The 19,059-nt window shown below is 36.6% G+C and overlaps 1 protein-coding gene across 2 annotated transcripts; it reads right to left on the bottom strand.

The window, feature by feature from the left end:
- Positions 1-6,601: 6,601 nt before the first annotated feature.
- Positions 6,602-13,669, bottom strand: btbd10b (BTB domain containing 10b). 2 transcript variants are annotated; one of them, XM_014997197.2, is made up of 9 exons: positions 13,538-13,669; positions 12,992-13,139; positions 10,889-11,085; positions 10,351-10,663; positions 10,142-10,244; positions 9,519-9,639; positions 8,528-8,725; positions 8,300-8,410; positions 6,602-7,638 (listed from the first exon to the last, which is right to left on the bottom strand). In XM_014997197.2, exons 2-9 carry the CDS (start codon positions 13,090-13,092, stop codon positions 7,307-7,309), a joined length of 1,476 nt encoding a protein of 491 aa, XP_014852683.2. In that variant the 5' UTR covers positions 13,093-13,139; positions 13,538-13,669; the 3' UTR covers positions 6,602-7,306. The 2 variants fall into 2 exon arrangements, with proteins under 2 accessions (XP_014852683.2, XP_014852684.2); XM_014997198.2 differs by having other exon boundaries at positions 10,889-11,082.
- Positions 13,670-19,059: the final 5,390 nt, after the last annotated feature.

Here is a 19,059-nt window from a genome sequence, read left to right as displayed (position 1 = left end):
TCCCTAATCCCTGGAATGTGTCACTTTGTGTTCCTGTCGGCCTTTGTTCAGACTCACCAAGAGATCCGGCATGAAGCCACTAATGAAGGTTTTGACTTGAGAGTCAGGACCTCAATACCGGCGCTGAGGTGAAAGCCATTTGGAGAGCAGTCGCCCTGCTGCTAGCAGACCGAGGCCACCAGTGTGCTCTCATTAGACCCTATTGTGCTGGTGGCAGGTGTGTTAATCCTGTAAGGCTGTGTGGTGACCTCGCCTGTGGGGTACTGTACAGTCTCTTTCCGAGTCTGTCGCCTCCTGTTGAAGCAACTCTGTCAGCAGCGTCCTCGTTACTTTCCAATAACTGCTTAATTTACAGGTAGTGCAGAATCAAAAGGGTAGGAAAATATTTTGCTAGTCTTTGCTTTTCCATCCTCTGCAAACACAATGGAGGTTACTTCCGACTATCAGGCATATAGTCTTGTTTTACCTTTTCCACACTCTTTAATTGTCGATTGCACGTGATTTTATGGGTGTGACTTGAATATCAGTTACAGAAAAAAAAAAAAAAAACCTGGAGAGGTCTGGGTGTATCTCAAGTTCATTGACTGTCTTCCTCTCTATAAAAAGTAAATAGAGGCTGCTGTAGGCAAAAATCCCCATATCCTTTCAGCAGAACAAACACTGCAACCTCCGTTGGCATTCTCCTTCTTTCTTGTTATCAAATTGCAACGTTTGGTGTCATGCTTAACAGATACAGATTCTGTTGCAGAACTTTTTGGGTCAAACAATTTGTCAACATATTCACTTTGATCGCTGCAGTGTAAAATATCTCGAATCTATGGTGTCAAATTTATTTTACTTATTTTGACTCCATCTGCTGGTTGGCTCTCTTAAGAGATAGTTTCCCAAATCCCCTTCAAAACACTGAAATTAAATGGCACCAAAAGATTCTGACACCCACCAGTAGATTGTTCTGTGACAGCATGTGATTCAGTGGAATGGAGAACCAGCATGCAGATAGTTGCTTTTAAGAGTGCAGCATTTAAATTGGTAAACGTTTAAATGAAAATTAGGTTCAAAATCAAACCCGTTCATCATGCGAAGGGTTAAAAGACCAATTCCAAGTCACCTCAAGTCCATCATTCTACAGCGAGAAAGAATATGTACAAGAGGAACAGCTGTTTACAGCTGTTGACATTATGGCTGCTTGTATGTACTCTACACAACCTAATAGTCATTTTTATAAAACAAACTTCTCCCCCTCCATATTCCTATATTCTCATTATGACGCTGGAAGTCTGTTAAAGAAAGAGAAATCCCCAGAGCTGCACTCAAAGAGCCAACTAGTTAGAAAATACATGCATGTTGCTAATGAACGAAAGACTACTTCTAGATTTGGAAAAAAAATAAACTAAGCCTTGTAAGGATGGAAAAAAACCAATAAATTATATTCATATTTTTCTAATGTAATTCCTTGGAATATGCCCAAGTTTTTATCTGAAAAAAGCATGCAGGTTAAATGGAGTGAGGATTGCCTGAGAAAATCTGAAACTTAGTAAAAAATATAATTTTTGCATTTGGAGTCGTTTTTGTTTATGCGTAGTGTTTGAGAGACAAACGCTCGAAAATGTTGAGATACCGATTCCTATTAGAAGACAGACAAGTGAGAAATAATCTCCATGGAGAGCAGGAGAGCACTCATCACACTTAAGTGGAAGTCTGACCTATTGAAGGTGGGGCCTTATTATGGAGTGTTGTTGTGGAAACCAGTCATTTGGGACCAAGCAGTGTGGGAAACCAGATACTACAAGGAATCTTGATCCCTGCAAGGAATCTGGTGCTTGAAAGACTAAACTTTAATAAGGAAGGAATTATATATGCTTTGAATGTTTTCTTTTGGCGTTTGCTTTTTCTTAATTCTTCAGAAATTCACTTAAGCTATGACAAGATATATTAAAAAAATAGTTTATGTCAAGGAAGAGTTTCTGTAATTTGAAGGTTTGGCAAAACTATTTTGAAAAAAAAAGAAAAGCAATTTACATATTCTGAATAGAATCTTTTGTCCAATTAAAATAGTAAGTCCAGAGTAAGACAAGCTGGACGTTTACATGGCCTGATTAAAGAATGTCTAAATCTTCATTAGTAGGTACATGGAAAGCCAAGAAATTTGGTGGGGATGAGGGATTAAGTGAAATTTGGGTGACATAGTAAGAAAGGAATTATGTGGTAACTGTCTTAATTTGAATAAAAAAAAAAAAAAATAATAATTATATATATATATATATATATATATATATATATATATATATATATATATATATATATATATATATATATATATATATATATATATATATATATATATATATATATATATATATATATATATATATATATATATATATATATATATATATATATATATATATATATATATATATATATATATACGTTCAGAGAGTCAATTGGATTGAGAGCTTTTTTTGTAAGATATTATACCATTTTTAAAGGAAGGCTTTGGAGTCAAGCAGCAGTCGACTGCTGAGTCACAAACCAGCATTTGCAGCACAGCTTGCCGCAGGAAGTCAGAAAAGCTCATTCCTGGGAGAGGGGATTGATTACAATTAATTTGGTGTGTATGATAACCACTTACATGTAATTGTTGCTGACAATCAGCAGAACACAAAACAGGATAAATGCTCCTTTTTAAATGATTCATGTACTGCCAGCAAGACTATAAAGCAGCATGTACATTACCGCAGTGACAAAGGAATAAGTCCACACAGTTTAATTGCAGTGTGGGCATTCTCAGGTCGGATTGGAGTTATAGTCTCTCACACATTTTCTGGGTCTGCCTTTGGTTCTTCCAGTGAGACTCTGGGGAAACCAGGATCTTAAACACCAGTAGAGAGCATGATGACAGAGCAGATGAAGTATTCTGCAGGAATAGGGGAGATGTGTGAAATCCAAAACAGGAAAAGAAAAATCAAAAGGCTATGAGCCACTATGAAGACAAAAGCATTCAGTTCTCTGGTTTGTTATGACTAGAATCTGATCAGATAAATAATATTTTCCTTCTCTGTGGTTCAGCAGCTTCACAGTTTCCATTGTGACTTTAAGTTTGGACATCACTGGAAGAAACTGCAAAACACAAGCATGCAAATTCAAGAATGTACAAGAATTTTAAAGAAGGTCTTTTGTTTGTTAGCTCCCCCATCACCCCAGAGTGAGTCAGTCTTTATTAGTTAATACAGAGTGCAATGCAAAACCCACTGGAGAAAAAAAGCGTTCCAGTTTGCTTCGAACATCGTAAAACATGAGCCAAAGTCGTCTGCAGCCTTGTTTATGATTAGGATTTTTATGACTGCTGTGCTACAATCAAGCTGTTAGTACTTTCCTTCTTAAATTACGTTTGCGTGATTCTTGACCCTTTGTGTCGTTTCCCTCTCTGGTTTCACATTGTACAGCTTTTTTGTTTTTGCTCTTTCCGCTTCTTCTCAGGATTACAAATTGTGTGTCGCAGAGGTAAGAGTCACAAAAAAGTACATAAGATACATAGTATCCCTTTTGATGCTAATCATTAAAAGACAAAAACGATAACCTAAAATAACTTACAACAGCATCTATCAGTTTTATCCAAATCTTTGAATATCTGAGAAAATCTTGGATAGAAATGAACTTTATAGCAATACATTGTGAAAGGATGCATTAGCAGATGGGGTTGATAAAGAAAATAAGTCTAGATATTTTAATTTACAATATTTCATTGCGCAATGGGCTGCATGCTGAGACAGTGGTTAGCACTGCTGCATTGCAACAAGAAAGTCCTGAGTTCAAATCTTTTTGCCTGGAGTTTGCATATTTTCCTCAAACAAGCTTTTATTCTCTATGGGTGCCACAGCTTCTTCCCACAGTCCAAAAGCAAGTAAATTAGGCTAATTGGTTACTCTGAATTGCCATTTGGCACAAGTGTACACACATGGCTGTTTGTCCTGTATGATTCTGCGATGGACTGGCGACCTGTCCAGGGTTTAGCCCTTCCCTCGCTCAATGATTGCTGGAAACAGGCACCTCCCCGGTGTATAGACAATGGATGGATGGATGATGTTTCAAAATTAATGGTGTGAAACTTTTATGGTTTGTAATTATCATGTTCTTTGGGCAGAGATGAAAGTGATAGATTGAGAAATGGCAAAAAAAAACAAAAAACATGGACACCATAGCAGATTAAATCACAGATGAGACTCCCATTGTTTGTTTCACAGCATTTTAAAACCACCCACAGTGTCTAAAATTAAATTCCACACGTTGCGATGTGCCGTATCGACATATAATCCTGCAAAAAAGCAGATGGTTAGAGACAAGCAAAGTCCAAGTTCCATGTTCGCATTTCTTTGGCTGAATTATATTAAATTAGAAGACACCAGAGTCTGTCCTCAGCCAGCTGTTGACAGATTGAAAGGTTGCATTAGATGTTCGGAAAATTCTTTGTATCCATTTTAAAGCTTAAGTTGTTATTCCTGACTAAAAATGTTCACCACACTAATAGATAAAAAGTTTGGCTTAAACATTAATTGCTTAAATTAACAAGTGGCTGCAGCAAAAAAAAAAAAAAAAAAAAGAACCTAAATGCAGTATTTGCTAAATTAATTTAACGTAACCTGACCGTGTGAGACTGTGACATATAACCACACAAACCTCCCTGAAGAGGTTCAGTCAACAGAAGAAATGGGTTCAAACCACCTGACTCGTGTGCTTCTGTAATTATAAATTGAAAACTATAACGGTGTCATTAACTCTAAGTAGCAAACTTGCGTTCAACACTTGAAATGGGTTTCTAAATGCCATTTTCTTTTAGTTTATTTCGCAGGTCGCTGTGACAAAATCCCACAAAAATCGAACTGTTACTGTAATGTGTGAAAAATATTGTAACTTCAGAATGAGAGAAACATTTTAATCTGAAACAGAAGTTGCAAAAAAGTGAATGTAGAGTTTATAAATGTGTTGGGTACAAGTTCCCATAGAGGTCCATTATTTCCAGCTCTGACTGCTGCTAAGCTTCTTGTGGGCTGAAGTCTGAGTGGATTCACTTCAGCTTAAGAGGTTAAACCAAAAGTCCGCAACCTGTGGCTCTCACAGTGGTTCTTAATAACTTTGGCTGAAAATGATGTAGAACTAAGACATGTTCCCAAATAAAAGAAAAAAATACTTTAAAATAATCAAGTTGTACATATTTCATCCCCTTGTCTTCCCCCGAATGTAGTCCTATTAAGAAAAATGAATGCATTCCTTTATGTGTGAAAGTTTTGTTTGCTTCAAAACCTAACACGTAAAAAATGTGGTTCCTAATTTATCCACAAAGCATGCAACAACTGTACATGTTATTTTTCTCAAGGAGTCGTGTACTTTTTCAGGTTTTTGTGGCTCCAGATAGTTTTTAACCAGAAACTGGAGGAAAAAAATGCTATTAGGATTAGGATCTATATAACTCATTTATATAGACATTCTGTCTACACTATTGAGAATAAAATCCTGTAAAATATATGTGGACTTTTATTATAAATCAGTTATTCTCTACTGCCCACATGTGGTGAGAAGAAGTTATAGCCACTCATGAAATATCTCGTGAGAGCTTTTTGTTTCAACATTTTGTTTTTATACGGAGTGTTTTGTACTTTAATAGTAATAATAATTAAAACACACTCCCAACCCTAAATCCAGGACTCCTTCCAACTCTAATTCCATCCCTCAATCCTAATTCAAACCCGGATTCCAACACTCCTTCCAAACCTATTTAAAACCTTAATTACAACCCTCCTTTTGAAGCGCAGCATATTAAAATGATAATTATTGAAAGCCCATTTGCAAAACTTCTCATTAGCTTTTAAGTTATTTTTGACCTATCTGAATAAATTAGCCCAACGTTTCAACATCACCACCAGTTGACACTGATATCAGCCAAAAATAATCTAACTGGCTATCTCAAGAACAAATCGTAAATATATAAATATTCGTACATTAAAGAAGTTCTACTTAGACACAAACTGTCTGGTGGACGTCCCTTATTTTACTTTCTGAAAGGTGGTAACCCTAACTTTTGTACACATTTTCTTCTATAAACAAAGCTTAGTTGAAGGTAGGATGGCCTGATGTTCCCCATATCAGGAGAGTCCATACAGATGCAGATATGGGGGAATTAGCATTTAGCTAATTAAAGCTCATCAACTGTTATGACCTTACAGTTTAACTTTGTAAACAATGTTCTTCACAAATTTCTAATACTCTTTGAGTGGGATCTTTGCTTTGACTGAAAGCTTTCACTCCTCTTCTGTTTTTCTATTTGCAGGCTTTTTCTTTATTCTGCCAATTTATTATTTTTCTGCAACTCTCCTGCAGTTGACTTCAAATGCTTCTGCAATGTTCACTAAAAATATTCAGTTTACTGCATTCATGCTGTATTTTCACAGGAAATGCAATTTTTTTTTCTAGCTTTACTTTAGGAGGCTGAGAAATTAAAAAAAATGTCCTAACTACTTCAAAAAGTCAACATTTTTATACTTTTTGAAGGACTGATGAGACACTTAAGTGTGCAAAACATTTTGTAATTATGGCTCATACATAATGAATGTTTATATTTCACCTTTATTTCATGATTTCATGTCAGTTTTAAACAACAAATTCAAGCTCAGCACAAACAAACTGACCACGACAGCCTGTGCTCTGCTGAATATCTTGGCTGCAGGAGCATAAAATCACAGCAAATCCAGCCAATGACTACATTTCCCATGGCTAGGATTTTGAAGACATCTGTGAGGAGTTCAGCTGGAGATCATGACACTAAATGGTTATGTCTGATTTTTTTTTTCCCCCATGACCAGTTGGATTGATTTTTCTCCTTTCACAAGTCTTCCCTTCAAAGCACATTGAGGAGGTCACTCCAAAAATTGTGTGACAAAACCAAGAAGAAACAATGACACCACAAGTGTTCAGCCAAACCCATCAAATTAATGTACAAGAACAATGTAAATAATAATAATAATATTAATACCAAGTGTTTTTACAGATTTGTTTCCAAACAAAAATAAATTCCTTTGGTCAAGTAAAAAAAAAAAAAAAGAAAACAACAGTGAACTCTTTCATGTACCAGTCTCCGTTTCCTCATGTTTCTTTTTCTACAGTCTTCCTGGTTCTTTGAGGCTCTAAGGCTGCAAAGGAGGTGTCAAGGCAATATGGTTATGGTGCCCCAGGAGCTCCATGCTGCAGCATGCTGGGAAAAGGACTAGAGGAGTAAGAGAGGGGCAGAGGCATTGAGAGAGGAGCAGAGCCCTCAGACAGCAGGTGAAGGTGCATCAGGATCAGGCTCGTTGCTGTAGTTGTTGCTGTAGTGATTCCCACTGGGTGGGTGATTGGGTAGGATGTCCAGTTCATCCACCTGTGGGCCAGGGTGCATCACAACCAGCTGGTCCTGGGGGATGTCTGCAGCTGCTGCAGCCAGGTTGGTGATGGACTTGGACTTTACGCACTGAAAGTCCACATGTCGGCTTTTGCCCTCTTCCTTTTCCCAGGACATGCGGATGAAGGGCCTCTGCACATAGTTGTAGATCACCTCGGGGCGACCCCCTGGGCGCTTCTTCACTTTCTCCTTATAAGTGGGGTAACCTGTTGACAGAATATATGCAATTCTTATTTTACGCTTGCCAATCTCGATTAAAACTCTTTAAACACTCGTATTATTTTAACAGGGTTCCTTCACATTTTATGTAAAATTCCTTATTTCAAATTCCTTTTCCAGATAACTTTCTGAAAAAGAAAAGGAAGAAAGGAAGGAGAGAAAGGGAGTCCATCAGAAACACACACACACACACACACACACACACAGGGGAGGGAGGAATAATGTAGAGTTGAAGAAAAGACATAAGTAGGAAAGTACGAAAGAAAGTGTATAAGGAAGGAAAGAATGAATGAAAGAATGAGAAAACACAATAGAATAGGGAATAAAGTCTGAAAACACAAGAAATGTTTAACCTTAGTTCATCCCTGCTAACCTTTTATCTAAACCCTGAAATTAACTATTACTTCTCTTTTAAAGAAGTGAATCAGTACGACATGAGTGAAACACACTAATTCAATCCCATAAAATAACATAACAATTAACCAAAATCTGAATCCTAATTTTTCCAGTAAAAGAAAAAAGCCTCCAAGTGAAACATTCAGTGCACTTTTTAAATCATGAAGTCAAATTCTTCCACAAACATTTCATGAAAGTCTGACTTTACTTGGAAAAACACAGAACACATTTTTCCTGGAAAGTCCAGCATACCTTCAATACCCAGCCTTATTTTCTTTAGCCCCCTCTCCTTTAAAACTGATTTGGCAACGTCTCGGTTCTCGATGTACTTGAAAAATCTGTACAGTTTTGTGCTGTAAATAACTGAAATGAGAACAAATAAAATCTTATTAAATTAAATTTACCACACATTTCTGCTGTGAACACAAAATACAAAACCTCATCAGTGTCTGTCTTCTGCAGAAGCAGGCAGGCACTTACTCTGTGAATACTCCTCGCCCATTTGTGGTGGATACTCTTCATCCCAGTCCACCACATCATCATCTGTCAGAACTACAATGTGACATTCCCTCTCTCCACTCTGAGCACTGGCCACCATTAAGGGCAGAACCATTTCCTCGAGGTAAAACTCAAACTGATGTCGAGCGCCGTCATTGGACAGCTCATGCATCAGGGCACCTGGGAAAAAGAGACGAGTTCAAAATTAAATGTGATCTACTTCAGTAAGGTCACCGAAGCAGTAAACGTGCACAGATCATTCAAACAGGCCAATTGGCCGCCCTGTTTTAGAAAAGGCTTAGGAAAAAAAGTGATAAAAAAAAAGTTTACTTGCACTACCAATAGACATTATCATTGATGGAGAAAAGAGTGTTATGGAAACTTCTAAAAATTATTTAATTTCCTGCTTTCACATACAAGTATTAGAAATCTCAAAATACATTTTTTGCTCATTTTTTTCCAAGTATGCATATTTAAAAACACTTTGATCAAAATTTATTTTTAGTGTATAAAAAATAAATTTTTTATACACTAAAAATTTCGTGTCCTGAAAGTTGAATCGGTGCTGATGAACTGTGATTAAATAGACTATAATAGATCTAAGCCTGGCCAAAACATGTCAAAACAATCGGCAGCATTTCTGCAGCAGCTGTCAACAGTCCTAATCTACAATGTTTAGCAGTGCTGAACAAAAGGAGCTTTCAGACACTGAAGGCACCAAGGATTTAGCCTTCTTCTTCTTCTAGCTACTGCATCAAAAACAAAAGTCGTGCTAAATTTTCTGAACGTTTTTTTTCTCGAGTTTGAGTCTAAATTAAATCAATCCACAGAAATCTGGAACAGCACCCTCTGACCGATGAAATGTGTTTTTTTCTTCCTCTTTTGACAAAGTGCTATGAAAATGTGACACTGCTGTTCTGAAGGTGCATGCCTTAATGTGCGACTGTAAAAACCTCAACATTGGGGAACTCACTAAGGTCTCTGCATTTGATGGTGCTATAGTCGAAGGAGATGCATAGATAGTCACACGCCTCCCGCAACTCAGGGATGGAGATTCCATCTGGACAACGGATTATCCCAGATTTGTAGTAATCCTGTTAATTAGATAAAAATCACAAAGAAGACAGTCGGTTCAAACACAGTGGATCCATTAACTCATAAAATATACATACGTAAACCAAAAGCTTTAATTAAAGTGACATAAGTAACCTGCTTGTGTATTTTACACCTCTGAGATTCACAAGTTAAAACTTTTACTGTATGTTGTTAAATTGTCACTAGGTGGGTTATTTGTAAGCAACATTCATTTACACACACAAGAACATTTTAAAGTTGATAATTAATAAAGTATGAGACAAAATGTTGTAAACTAATTGGATGTGATAAGAGCAGAATAATCCAGTCTTTTCATCTTTATCATCAAACTGTTTGACCACACTGTCCTGTTATTAATGTCTTTCTAATGAAAATTAGTTCACTTTAAAGGAGATTTGTTTTAGCTTAGGAGTAATTAAAAGCACACATGAGGTGTATTATGTACACATTTCAGTCTACAAGCTCTTAAATGAATAGAGACAACATTAGAAGGAAACTGACCAAAATTGCTCGGAAAACTGTTGAGCTGATGCCCTCGGCCACCTCATACTCCCCCTTCTCGTTGGGCCTTGTAAAGTTATGTTCCCTTCCAGAGCCAAACATCCTGCAACAAAGAAGCTCAGGTTTATATTCTCAATCCAGCGAGAAGAACATCTGATGTTTAATTTAGTTAAAAACTACACCAGACAGTGAGTATTATTGTGCTGTACCTGCCCAACATGGTGTTGGGTTGTGCAGTGAAGATGGAAGGGTCTACTACAAAGCGTGTGTTGTCGACAATCAGAGTGACTCTCTCTGAGGTTCTCGTGTTTCGGTTTCCAACGGGGGCATTTGCGCCTCCCTCCTTAGGATTGTCATAGACGAAAACCATTTCTCCGGCGCCCAAACTTTTGAAGGTGCCGTCAGAACTAGACAAGCTACTGTTGCGACTGCTCACAACTCCGCTGCTGCTGGAACCACTGGGTGAGACTCTCTGAGGCCTGGGGCTACTGGGCCTTGATGAAGGACCATCTCGCTCTCGATCTTCACACAAAAGGAACAACAGTTTCTCAATTAAATTTTAATTTGGAGGATAAGTTAAACTGTAAGCATCCAGGTTAAAATGCATTATTAAAAAAAAAGCATTATTTGTTGGATTTATGATATGTAAACCACAAGTGAGCTTTGGGTTTCAGTCGGCTGTTCTCAATAGTGACTGACAGGAGCTGGAGAACCATTACATGACTTATACGCAGGCTCTCTACTCACCACTGTTGTGTTGGCGGGTGGGTGAGGTGACGTTTCGAATGCAGGGGGTTAGTTGCCCTTCTCTCTCATGTGAGGAGTCCCTAGAGCGATCGCTGGAACGACGGCGGTCACGTGAGCGGTCGCAACCCCCACTGGCACCATGCAAGCTCATGTTCCTCTGTTCTGCCTCCACTCGAGAAGCTCTGGCCTGACTGCTGCTTTATAAGAGAAAACCACATATAATTTTCATTCCTTCGTTTCCTCAAGGCCAAAACATTTCCATTGAAGTTGTAACAATGCGATTGCTCTAGTTTAATATACCGCTTTCCATTTTGGCTCCAGGAATTACTATTTTGTCCCATTTTGCCCAGTGAATACACTGTCTCCGACTCCATGTACTTACGCTTTGAGTATCAGTTTATTTATTTTTTTAAGTATTTTCATGAATTATCAAGATAGTCATGACATTTTTTTAAAGATCACATAAAATGAAACAGTGTGTGTGCATTTTTTTTTTCCCCATTACATCAATTTCCATTTATTTTGGATTGGATACATTTACTCATGTAAATTATGCCAGATTTTTATCCATAGCAACAACAAAAAATAAATACATATTTATCTACAGTTAAGCACATTATAGAAATTCATTTAAAATTCTTGGTTGTCAATCGCATCATGTACAAAATGTTCCCTGGTGGGCACAACTTGATGAATGGTTGATATGAAACTTTCTATGGTAAATGGCTCTATTTAGTGCCTAAAAACATCAGATACAAGACAAAACAAAAAAGCTGACAAGGCAAAAGGGCAAAATGGGCAGCTCCACACTAACACAATCAGAAAGTCACTCAAAGCAGAAAATTATCAGAGTTTAAACACATCTACTCTTAAGAGGTTGTAAATCACTCTTTTAACACTTGCATTGTATGTTTGCACCAATAGGATTTTACAAGAGGCATTAAGTAGAGCACCCGTAATCACTCGTACAACTGGACTGACCACATTCTAAAATGTTCAAATGACAAAGGGACAAAAACAAAAAAAAAAGAAAAACTAGAAAGGCCACTGTTGAGAATGAAAACCACCCTCTCAACACCACCCTGTACCTTTCCTCTCACATCTACGTCCTTATCTGACTCATGATCAAGCTGTTTGGTCACAGGTAAGTAATCAACTTACCTGTGACCTGTGAGTAGCTTACATTCTTTTTGAATGTAAGCTACTCAAAAAGATGATTAGCGGAAACCAACAAAAACAGTGGCATGAGTACATCTGAATAATAGTTCTAGTTATTCAAACAAACTGGCCGTCACCAGGTTAGACTACAGGCTTGAGACAAATAAACAAAATAAATACCAAAACAAAATAGGGCAATGTACCTATTTTGCCCTATAGGTACATCTTATAAGCAAGATAAATTTGCTTATCTTGTAGCAAATTTTGCTACAAGATAATAAGTATCTTGTAGCAAAATTTGTCTAGAGTTAAAAAATTAATTACAAAATTGAATCAAAATGACATTTAAGCACAACGCAATGAAAAAATTTAAGAAAAATGCTACAACTAAAGAAAACAGACAACTTATTACTTTCAATGATTTTATATTTTCATCCCTTAAATTAATTAATTTATGTACTATTTGTTTGTGAAGTTGGAAATCCTAAATCTCTTTTGAATGTAAAAAAAACATCTCTGTATTGAGAACAAGTGTTATATTGTTTATAATTTTCTGTGCCTCCACAATCACATCACATTAGGTAAAAGACTTAAAATACTGAACATCCCTGTTCCCTAAAGTTGCATGGAGGAATAACTTCAGTAAACATTACACAATCTCTAAAATACTGAAAATGGATACTCCTATTTAAACATTAACATTCTAAAACATTTGTTTTCACATTAAATGCAACAGAATTGTTATTGATGAGTTGGAATTAAGAAGGTAAAGAGAATAAATGTATTCTCTGTATAAACCTTTTTTTTTCTAAAAATATTTGAGAGATGCGTGACAAAGTTAAATTTCAGAATAAACTGACATCCATAAGTAGCTCAGACTTTTTTCATTTATGTATTTATTTTACAGTTTTAGAAGATGTCGCATTTTTTCCAAATTGAGCTCACCTCGAATGCTTGCAGAGTTTGCGAGGTCGGTTCGGTGTGATGCGTTCCCAGTTTTCCGTGTCACTAGAGTTACTGTCATATGACTGCAGACGTGCTGCCATCACCCGAACAGGGGGGAGTCTGGTCTGGATCTTTCACCGTTCATTATCTGTTCAGACGTAAAGGGTAAAAATCAACAAGTCAGTTTACTCCCCCTATCATTGTCAGCCTCTGGAAAACCCTAAACTACCTTACGAAATTAATTTTAAACGACTACATGTTTTATGCAAGACAAACTTGATGGCCTTGCGCGCTTAAACGACATACAAATTGAACCACTGAAAATAAAACGTAGGAAACACTTCTGTTGGCTGAGTCAGCCCACGATTGGGCTAAATACTTAGCATACTTAGCTTGCTAACATTAGCTTGCTTTGTTAGCCGTTCAATAATAAGTTATAATCAGTTTTTCTTCTATAATAGTACGGAAACCAAATTTACACCAAACTTACTCACATACGTGAGTTAATATTATCAAAAGAAAAGGCACAATTAAAGAAATACACACCTATCTTGCTTCGGTTTCCGCTATAATCCCAGAAGCTTCATAGCAAACCATCCCTTTCAAAACACTCATTCAGGTGACGTACAACGTGACAACGGTTGACGCCTTGCCGTGATGACGTAGACGAAGCGAGAATCTTAGCTGGTGTGCGGTTTGGTTTTATTTGTTCACTATATAAATTTAAACGCTTCAGTTGACCATTAAACTTACTTCAGAATGAGCTTAGCTACTGTTTTCTTTAAGTATTGCAAGAATTTCAATTGTCTCCTTAAAAGGAAATCAAACGAAGAACAACTACCAGATCTCGCGATAAGTTGGATATGTTTTCATGTTAGAAAAAAAGGCAACAATTGCAACTTTTTTTTTAGCTTTATTCTAAATCTTAATATCTGGTATAGATTAAAAATAGTAATTATAAAATGTAGTATAATTTCCAATAAAGCTTAGCCCACAAATTCTTGAAATATGTTGGTATTTTACTGTTGCAAGTTAGTAGCAAGCTTTTTAACTGTTTTGTATACACAAGATAAATCATCTTTCCTTGGTGCTTTTTTTTACACACAACAATAAATAGATAAATCCACTAGAACAATAAGTCAAAAGACAATTGCTTACTAAAATAGTGTTTGCTTTATGGCTGGAAGGAGTTATTCACTTTTTTCTTTGTTTTTCCTTTTCTCATCTCCGTGCTATGGAACCAAAATTCCCACAAGATTATCTGAGCTGCAACTATTTTACTGTAGGTCAGATCACTAATAACATCGTTTAATCATATTATGTTCCTCTTGTTCTTCTTCTTATTATATACCAGTTATTGTACTCTAATCCTGAGCTCCTGCTAAGCAAACCACAACCTTTGAAGACTTTTTTGCACCCTTTTCTTCCATTCTGTGCCCTGTGTTTTCGATTTGAAACTTACTCAAAGCATATCGTAAACAACACCATCACAGTAATTAGATGCTCAACCAGATATCCAGTAAAAAGTCAGGAGAACAAAGTTCAACAGGCTTCACTTTATATAGGTCATACAGGCCATTTCCCTGTTTGTCAGTATAATAAGTCATAAACTCTGATTCAAAAGACACACAAATTACACATAATTAATTTAAAAAAAGTGTTGATGAAATTTCAGAGTAATAGAGATGCACCAAATCAGCAAGAGTGAAATTATAAGGAAATTCAAAAGTTAGGTACAGGCATATTTTTCTTTATAAGCATAAAACATTTTAATGGATGTAGTTGTGTGTAGCAGTAGTTATATCAATTATTTCTACTCCACATTAATAAGAAAATATATAAACCCATTTCAGTCATAAAATCCAAAAGAAAATACATTAACCCAATTCAAAACGTGAGAAAAAGTCAATAACAAAAGTTGATGTACGTCTGTTATAGCATACATATTTCTGATTAAAATTTTCTAATGTTTTGAAACGTTACTTTACAGTCATTTCCTTTTATGTGCAATAACATAAAAAAATTCAGAATATGTAAAACGAGCTATTGGTCCTTTAATATTACAAGATACACAAAAATTAGTTTTGAAATGCATCATGAGTGAGTGCATAAGGAAATATTAAAGTCTCCTCCCTTTGCCTAAATGGCCAGACAAAAGGCTTCAATAGTTGTATTCATATTGCTGGTAAATGTATATGAAGCAAATCAAATAAATAAATTAAAAATGCTCAAAAAGTTTGTACATTTATAATACAAAAATAGAGGTTTGCATAAAAATAAAATTTGTTAAATAAATAAACAAAAAAAAAATAGATGAAGCTTTGAAACATGACGCTTTTGGTTGGTGAAATATTCAAACACATACCAAAAGTCTTAAGCTCTTTCATGTGTTTGGCCTGAAAACATTTTCTGGTGGAAGATTTTTACGATTTCCTGGTCTTGCATATTGTGGTTTAGGGCTAGGAATGATAATTTTCTTCAGCTTTTCTTGAAGCCAGTCCTGTCTTTCTCCAACTTGCTTGTGTTCCTGGACATTGTGCATAAACTGTACCTCGCTGATGGATCGCTTTCTGCTGAAACAGAAACAAAACTACTCCAGTATAGTTGTGATTTCTGCCTGTACATGAATGTGTTCGGGTTAGTGTATTGAAATAGATCATTTTCAGTTTCAAAAGTTATGAATTAGGAAAAAGGACTGATTACCTTATTGGATTTGCCTCTGCAAGGATATGTGTAAATAAGAGGATCAGAACCAATGTTTCCAAGTACCTCAATGCAGACATTTTGTATCGCTGAAACAAATGAAATCAACTTTATGAGTATTTACCACTCAACATTAAATGCATTATGTTTTTGGATCAGATTGTACAAAGTCATATTTAAAGAATTTATCCACATTAAAATGCTCTCTTACCAGCGTCTCTGTCCTCATAAAGTAAACGTTTTGGCAGCTTTATCAGTACCAGGCCCGTTTCGATCTGGGTGAAGAAGTCAAACTTGTTGATCACTCTTTCATGTGAGGGAGGCGTCTCTCCCTTATATACTGGGTTACCCTCCCCGGTCATCAATGAGCAAATTTCACAGTTGATGTTGATGTCACTTTTCAAAAGCATCGGTGGGAGCAGGCATCTGCAATGACACCACCTCTACCACAATTCACTACTAACTCATCTTTCAACACCTCAGCAAAGAGCCACCATTTGACCATCCATCTTTTTTTCCTTAAATGTTGGCCATTTTCTTCACCAGGCTGAACCATAAGGCTTTTATTGTGACACGTCTAGCATGATGCAATTTATGGGAAAATTGTTGCTGCTGGTGAGTATATATTTGATTGGGCATGCCTCATGCAGCGGGACTGCAGTGAAAACATATACTCTGAAATGGCTGTGACTGTCAAGCTGAATTTATTAGCAAAGCGATTATTTTTATGGTCCATCTCATGAAGCATGTAAGGGTCACAGGGAGGTGCAACTCGGCCATCCGTACGAGAATGAAGCAAAGGTCCTCATTTAGTTCACATTTAGCTCTCAGAAGATGTAGACGCTGCAGTTTTGGAAGTTATCTTTGGTCATTGGAGCAACTCCAAAACCCAGATTCTCCTACACTTCAAAAAGTTGGCTGTCAATATCGTCTGGAATCAGCTTTGAACCTGTGTGGTTATGCTTTTAATAGAAGTAAAAATCAACCAATTCTGTGTTTAATTCAAGCATACTCAGCGCATCTGGTCTCTGGGGGCTTCTCACTGCAAGTCCCATCTGTAGATTCACTCAGGACATCAATCACACCAAGATGACTAGGCATTTGAAAAACATACAGATAACCTCCTTCAAAATGCTTAGCATCACATTTGTGTGATGCATGGGTTGTGGATAACCTTGTCAGGGTGTCACAAGGTGCATTAGGTAACCATGAAGGATCTTTTCTAAATGTGGCAAAGGAATGATTATGACATGACAGAAGGAATAGGTGCCACAAGAGACCTATATTTCTCTGTGGTTTAAATCTCCAGCATGACGTCCTGCACACACATTTGCATTGATACATGGTATTGCTTTTCCGTAGCATTCAGTGAAATTTTATATGATGGTTGAAGATGTAATTCCAGATGTTCATCATTTTTATTGTATGGTGGTAATAAAAAAAATATTTTTGACAGTGTATGCAGGTTTATCTGTAAAAATTACTTAATTTTATTATTATACTATATGATCAGAATTTTTATGCTTAAAAAATAAATATGGAAAATAAATACTAAAAAAGGACACGGTAAATAATTTGCCTTTCAGAAAAAGAACAAAAGTACTTGTCAACTACGTCTTTATCAGCACTCCCCATTAGGTACGTAAACAGTACTTATCACCACCTGTGCTTTCAATAGGCTAGATTTTTTTGCACACGTGTAGTATACTTAACCAAGTTGCTCTCATTACTTCATGAGCTCACAATGTGAGCCATCCAAGTTATGGTATGCAGCTGGTGTGCAAGAGGACTTGTCAGGGTCTGATGGGAAGAATTGTGTGTAAATCATTAACTTGGGTCACCCTCATGTCACAAAGAAAGTAATGGGCATGAAGTGACTCATCTCTTTGAACTGTTTAAGAATGCTGCCTGGACATTGGGTAGGAGGACAAATATGGGTTTGTGAAAACCTCTTTCAACTTTTTATTCTTTTGTCTTTCATTTGTCTTTTTCTTTTTTACTGTCTGAAAGATTGGAGCCACGATTGTAGGAGGTATGTTTCTGTATGCATGACATATCTACAGTGGGACAGCTGCATTTCTCTGGCCTCTGCATTGTGAGTTTGGCGGTATGGAAGGACAGCAGGGGCAACGCATCGCTTTCCCTGAACTCTATAAATGGAGTTATCTTTTTTTTTAACAAATGAGGTCACCTCACTTGAAGAGATCATGTAGCAAAATTGGATTTATTTAGGTGGTTGATCTCATCCTACATTTGCTTCTGAAACCAAACAAACACAGATATCCGAGGTATATCAACTGGACTACAATTTAGTGCTTGTCAAATGGGAGAAAAGCCCAGTGCTGCAATGAATCTATCAGACTCAGTGCCCAACAGGGTTTTCTTGGAGCTGCTCAACAGACGGTTTTGCCAAACTAAATGTTTTATAACTACATGTAACACCGTTACTGGAACACATCAATCTTATTAGTGAAACCTGATAACAGTTAACAAGATGTTATTGCATCCTTGTGCGATTTCCCATTGCACAATGTACCACAAAATGTGTTGATGTTGAGTTACTATGCAGTCCTCTTTGTTAAACTTTATTCTTGACTTTTGTCTGAAAATAAAATGTCAGATGACTGACTAAAAATGTGCTCTTTTTCTTCTTAGTCCAGGTTTGCTGTGTATTGCAGGTCCGTCTTGAAAATGAGATCTAGATCTCAACGGGGTTTACCTGGTTAAATAAAGGAAATAAAATTAAAATAAATAAATAATAAAAAAGGCAAGAAGCTTCCGATGTTTCTGGTTCAAGAGAGGCTTTAAGTAATGATGCAACAGTTGGAAGCCATGTCTTGGACATGTTCGTGTGTATTTGGTCTTGACGTTCTCACTCCAAATGCAGTCAATGGCTTGGAAGTCTCCAAACTGTGACTCTCAACCATTCAAAGGATGTACCGGAGGTTCTTCCTGTTGCTCATGCACCTTTTCTACCACACTTCTTTCTTCCACTCAACTTTCCATAAATATGTTTGAATATAGCAATCATATGCATCTTTTGCAATAACCATTTGTGGCTTTGTTTCCTTGCAAAGGGTATCAATAATTGTATGCTGGACAACCGTCAATTTAGTAGTCTTTTTTAGAAAAAATATTTAGGTCATAGCATAACATTTCTGTTCCAAATATGTTCTCTTTGTTGGTTTCCTTTTTGTTTTTTTAATGATCTGAAATGTATTCTTTAGGTTTATCATTAGCTGCAGAGCGTAATTAAAATTCACAGAAATACAGCTTGAAATATGTTTGGTGAATCATGACCTATCTATGTGTTTCACTACATACGAGACTGAAATGAATCAACTTTTCTAATGTATTGAGGGGCA

The sequence above is a fragment of the Poecilia mexicana genome, unplaced genomic scaffold, assembly GCF_051168715.1.
Source record: "Poecilia mexicana isolate PSO_F unplaced genomic scaffold, ASM5116871v1 scaffold_3, whole genome shotgun sequence".
In the NCBI taxonomy this organism is placed as follows: Eukaryota; Metazoa; Chordata; class Actinopteri; order Cyprinodontiformes; family Poeciliidae; genus Poecilia; species Poecilia mexicana.
Note: the sequence above shows the minus strand (reverse complement) of the source record. Positions and strands in the feature narration are given on the sequence as shown.

What these genes read in the sequence shown, in the direction of transcription:
- btbd10b (XM_014997197.2), bottom strand. Translation starts at nt 13,092, where the DNA reads ATGGCAGCACGTCTGCAGTCATATGACAGTAACTCTAGTGACACGGAA. An exon ending in CACCCGCCAACACAACAGTG is followed by an intron (nt 10,664 to 10,888) that starts GTGAGTAGAGAG and finishes TTTTGTGTGAAG; the next exon opens with ATCGAGAGCGAGATGGTCCT. An exon ending in GGGCGAGGAGTATTCACAGA is followed by an intron (nt 8,411 to 8,527) that starts GTAAGTGCCTGC and finishes TTCTCATTTCAG; the next exon opens with TTATTTACAGCACAAAACTG.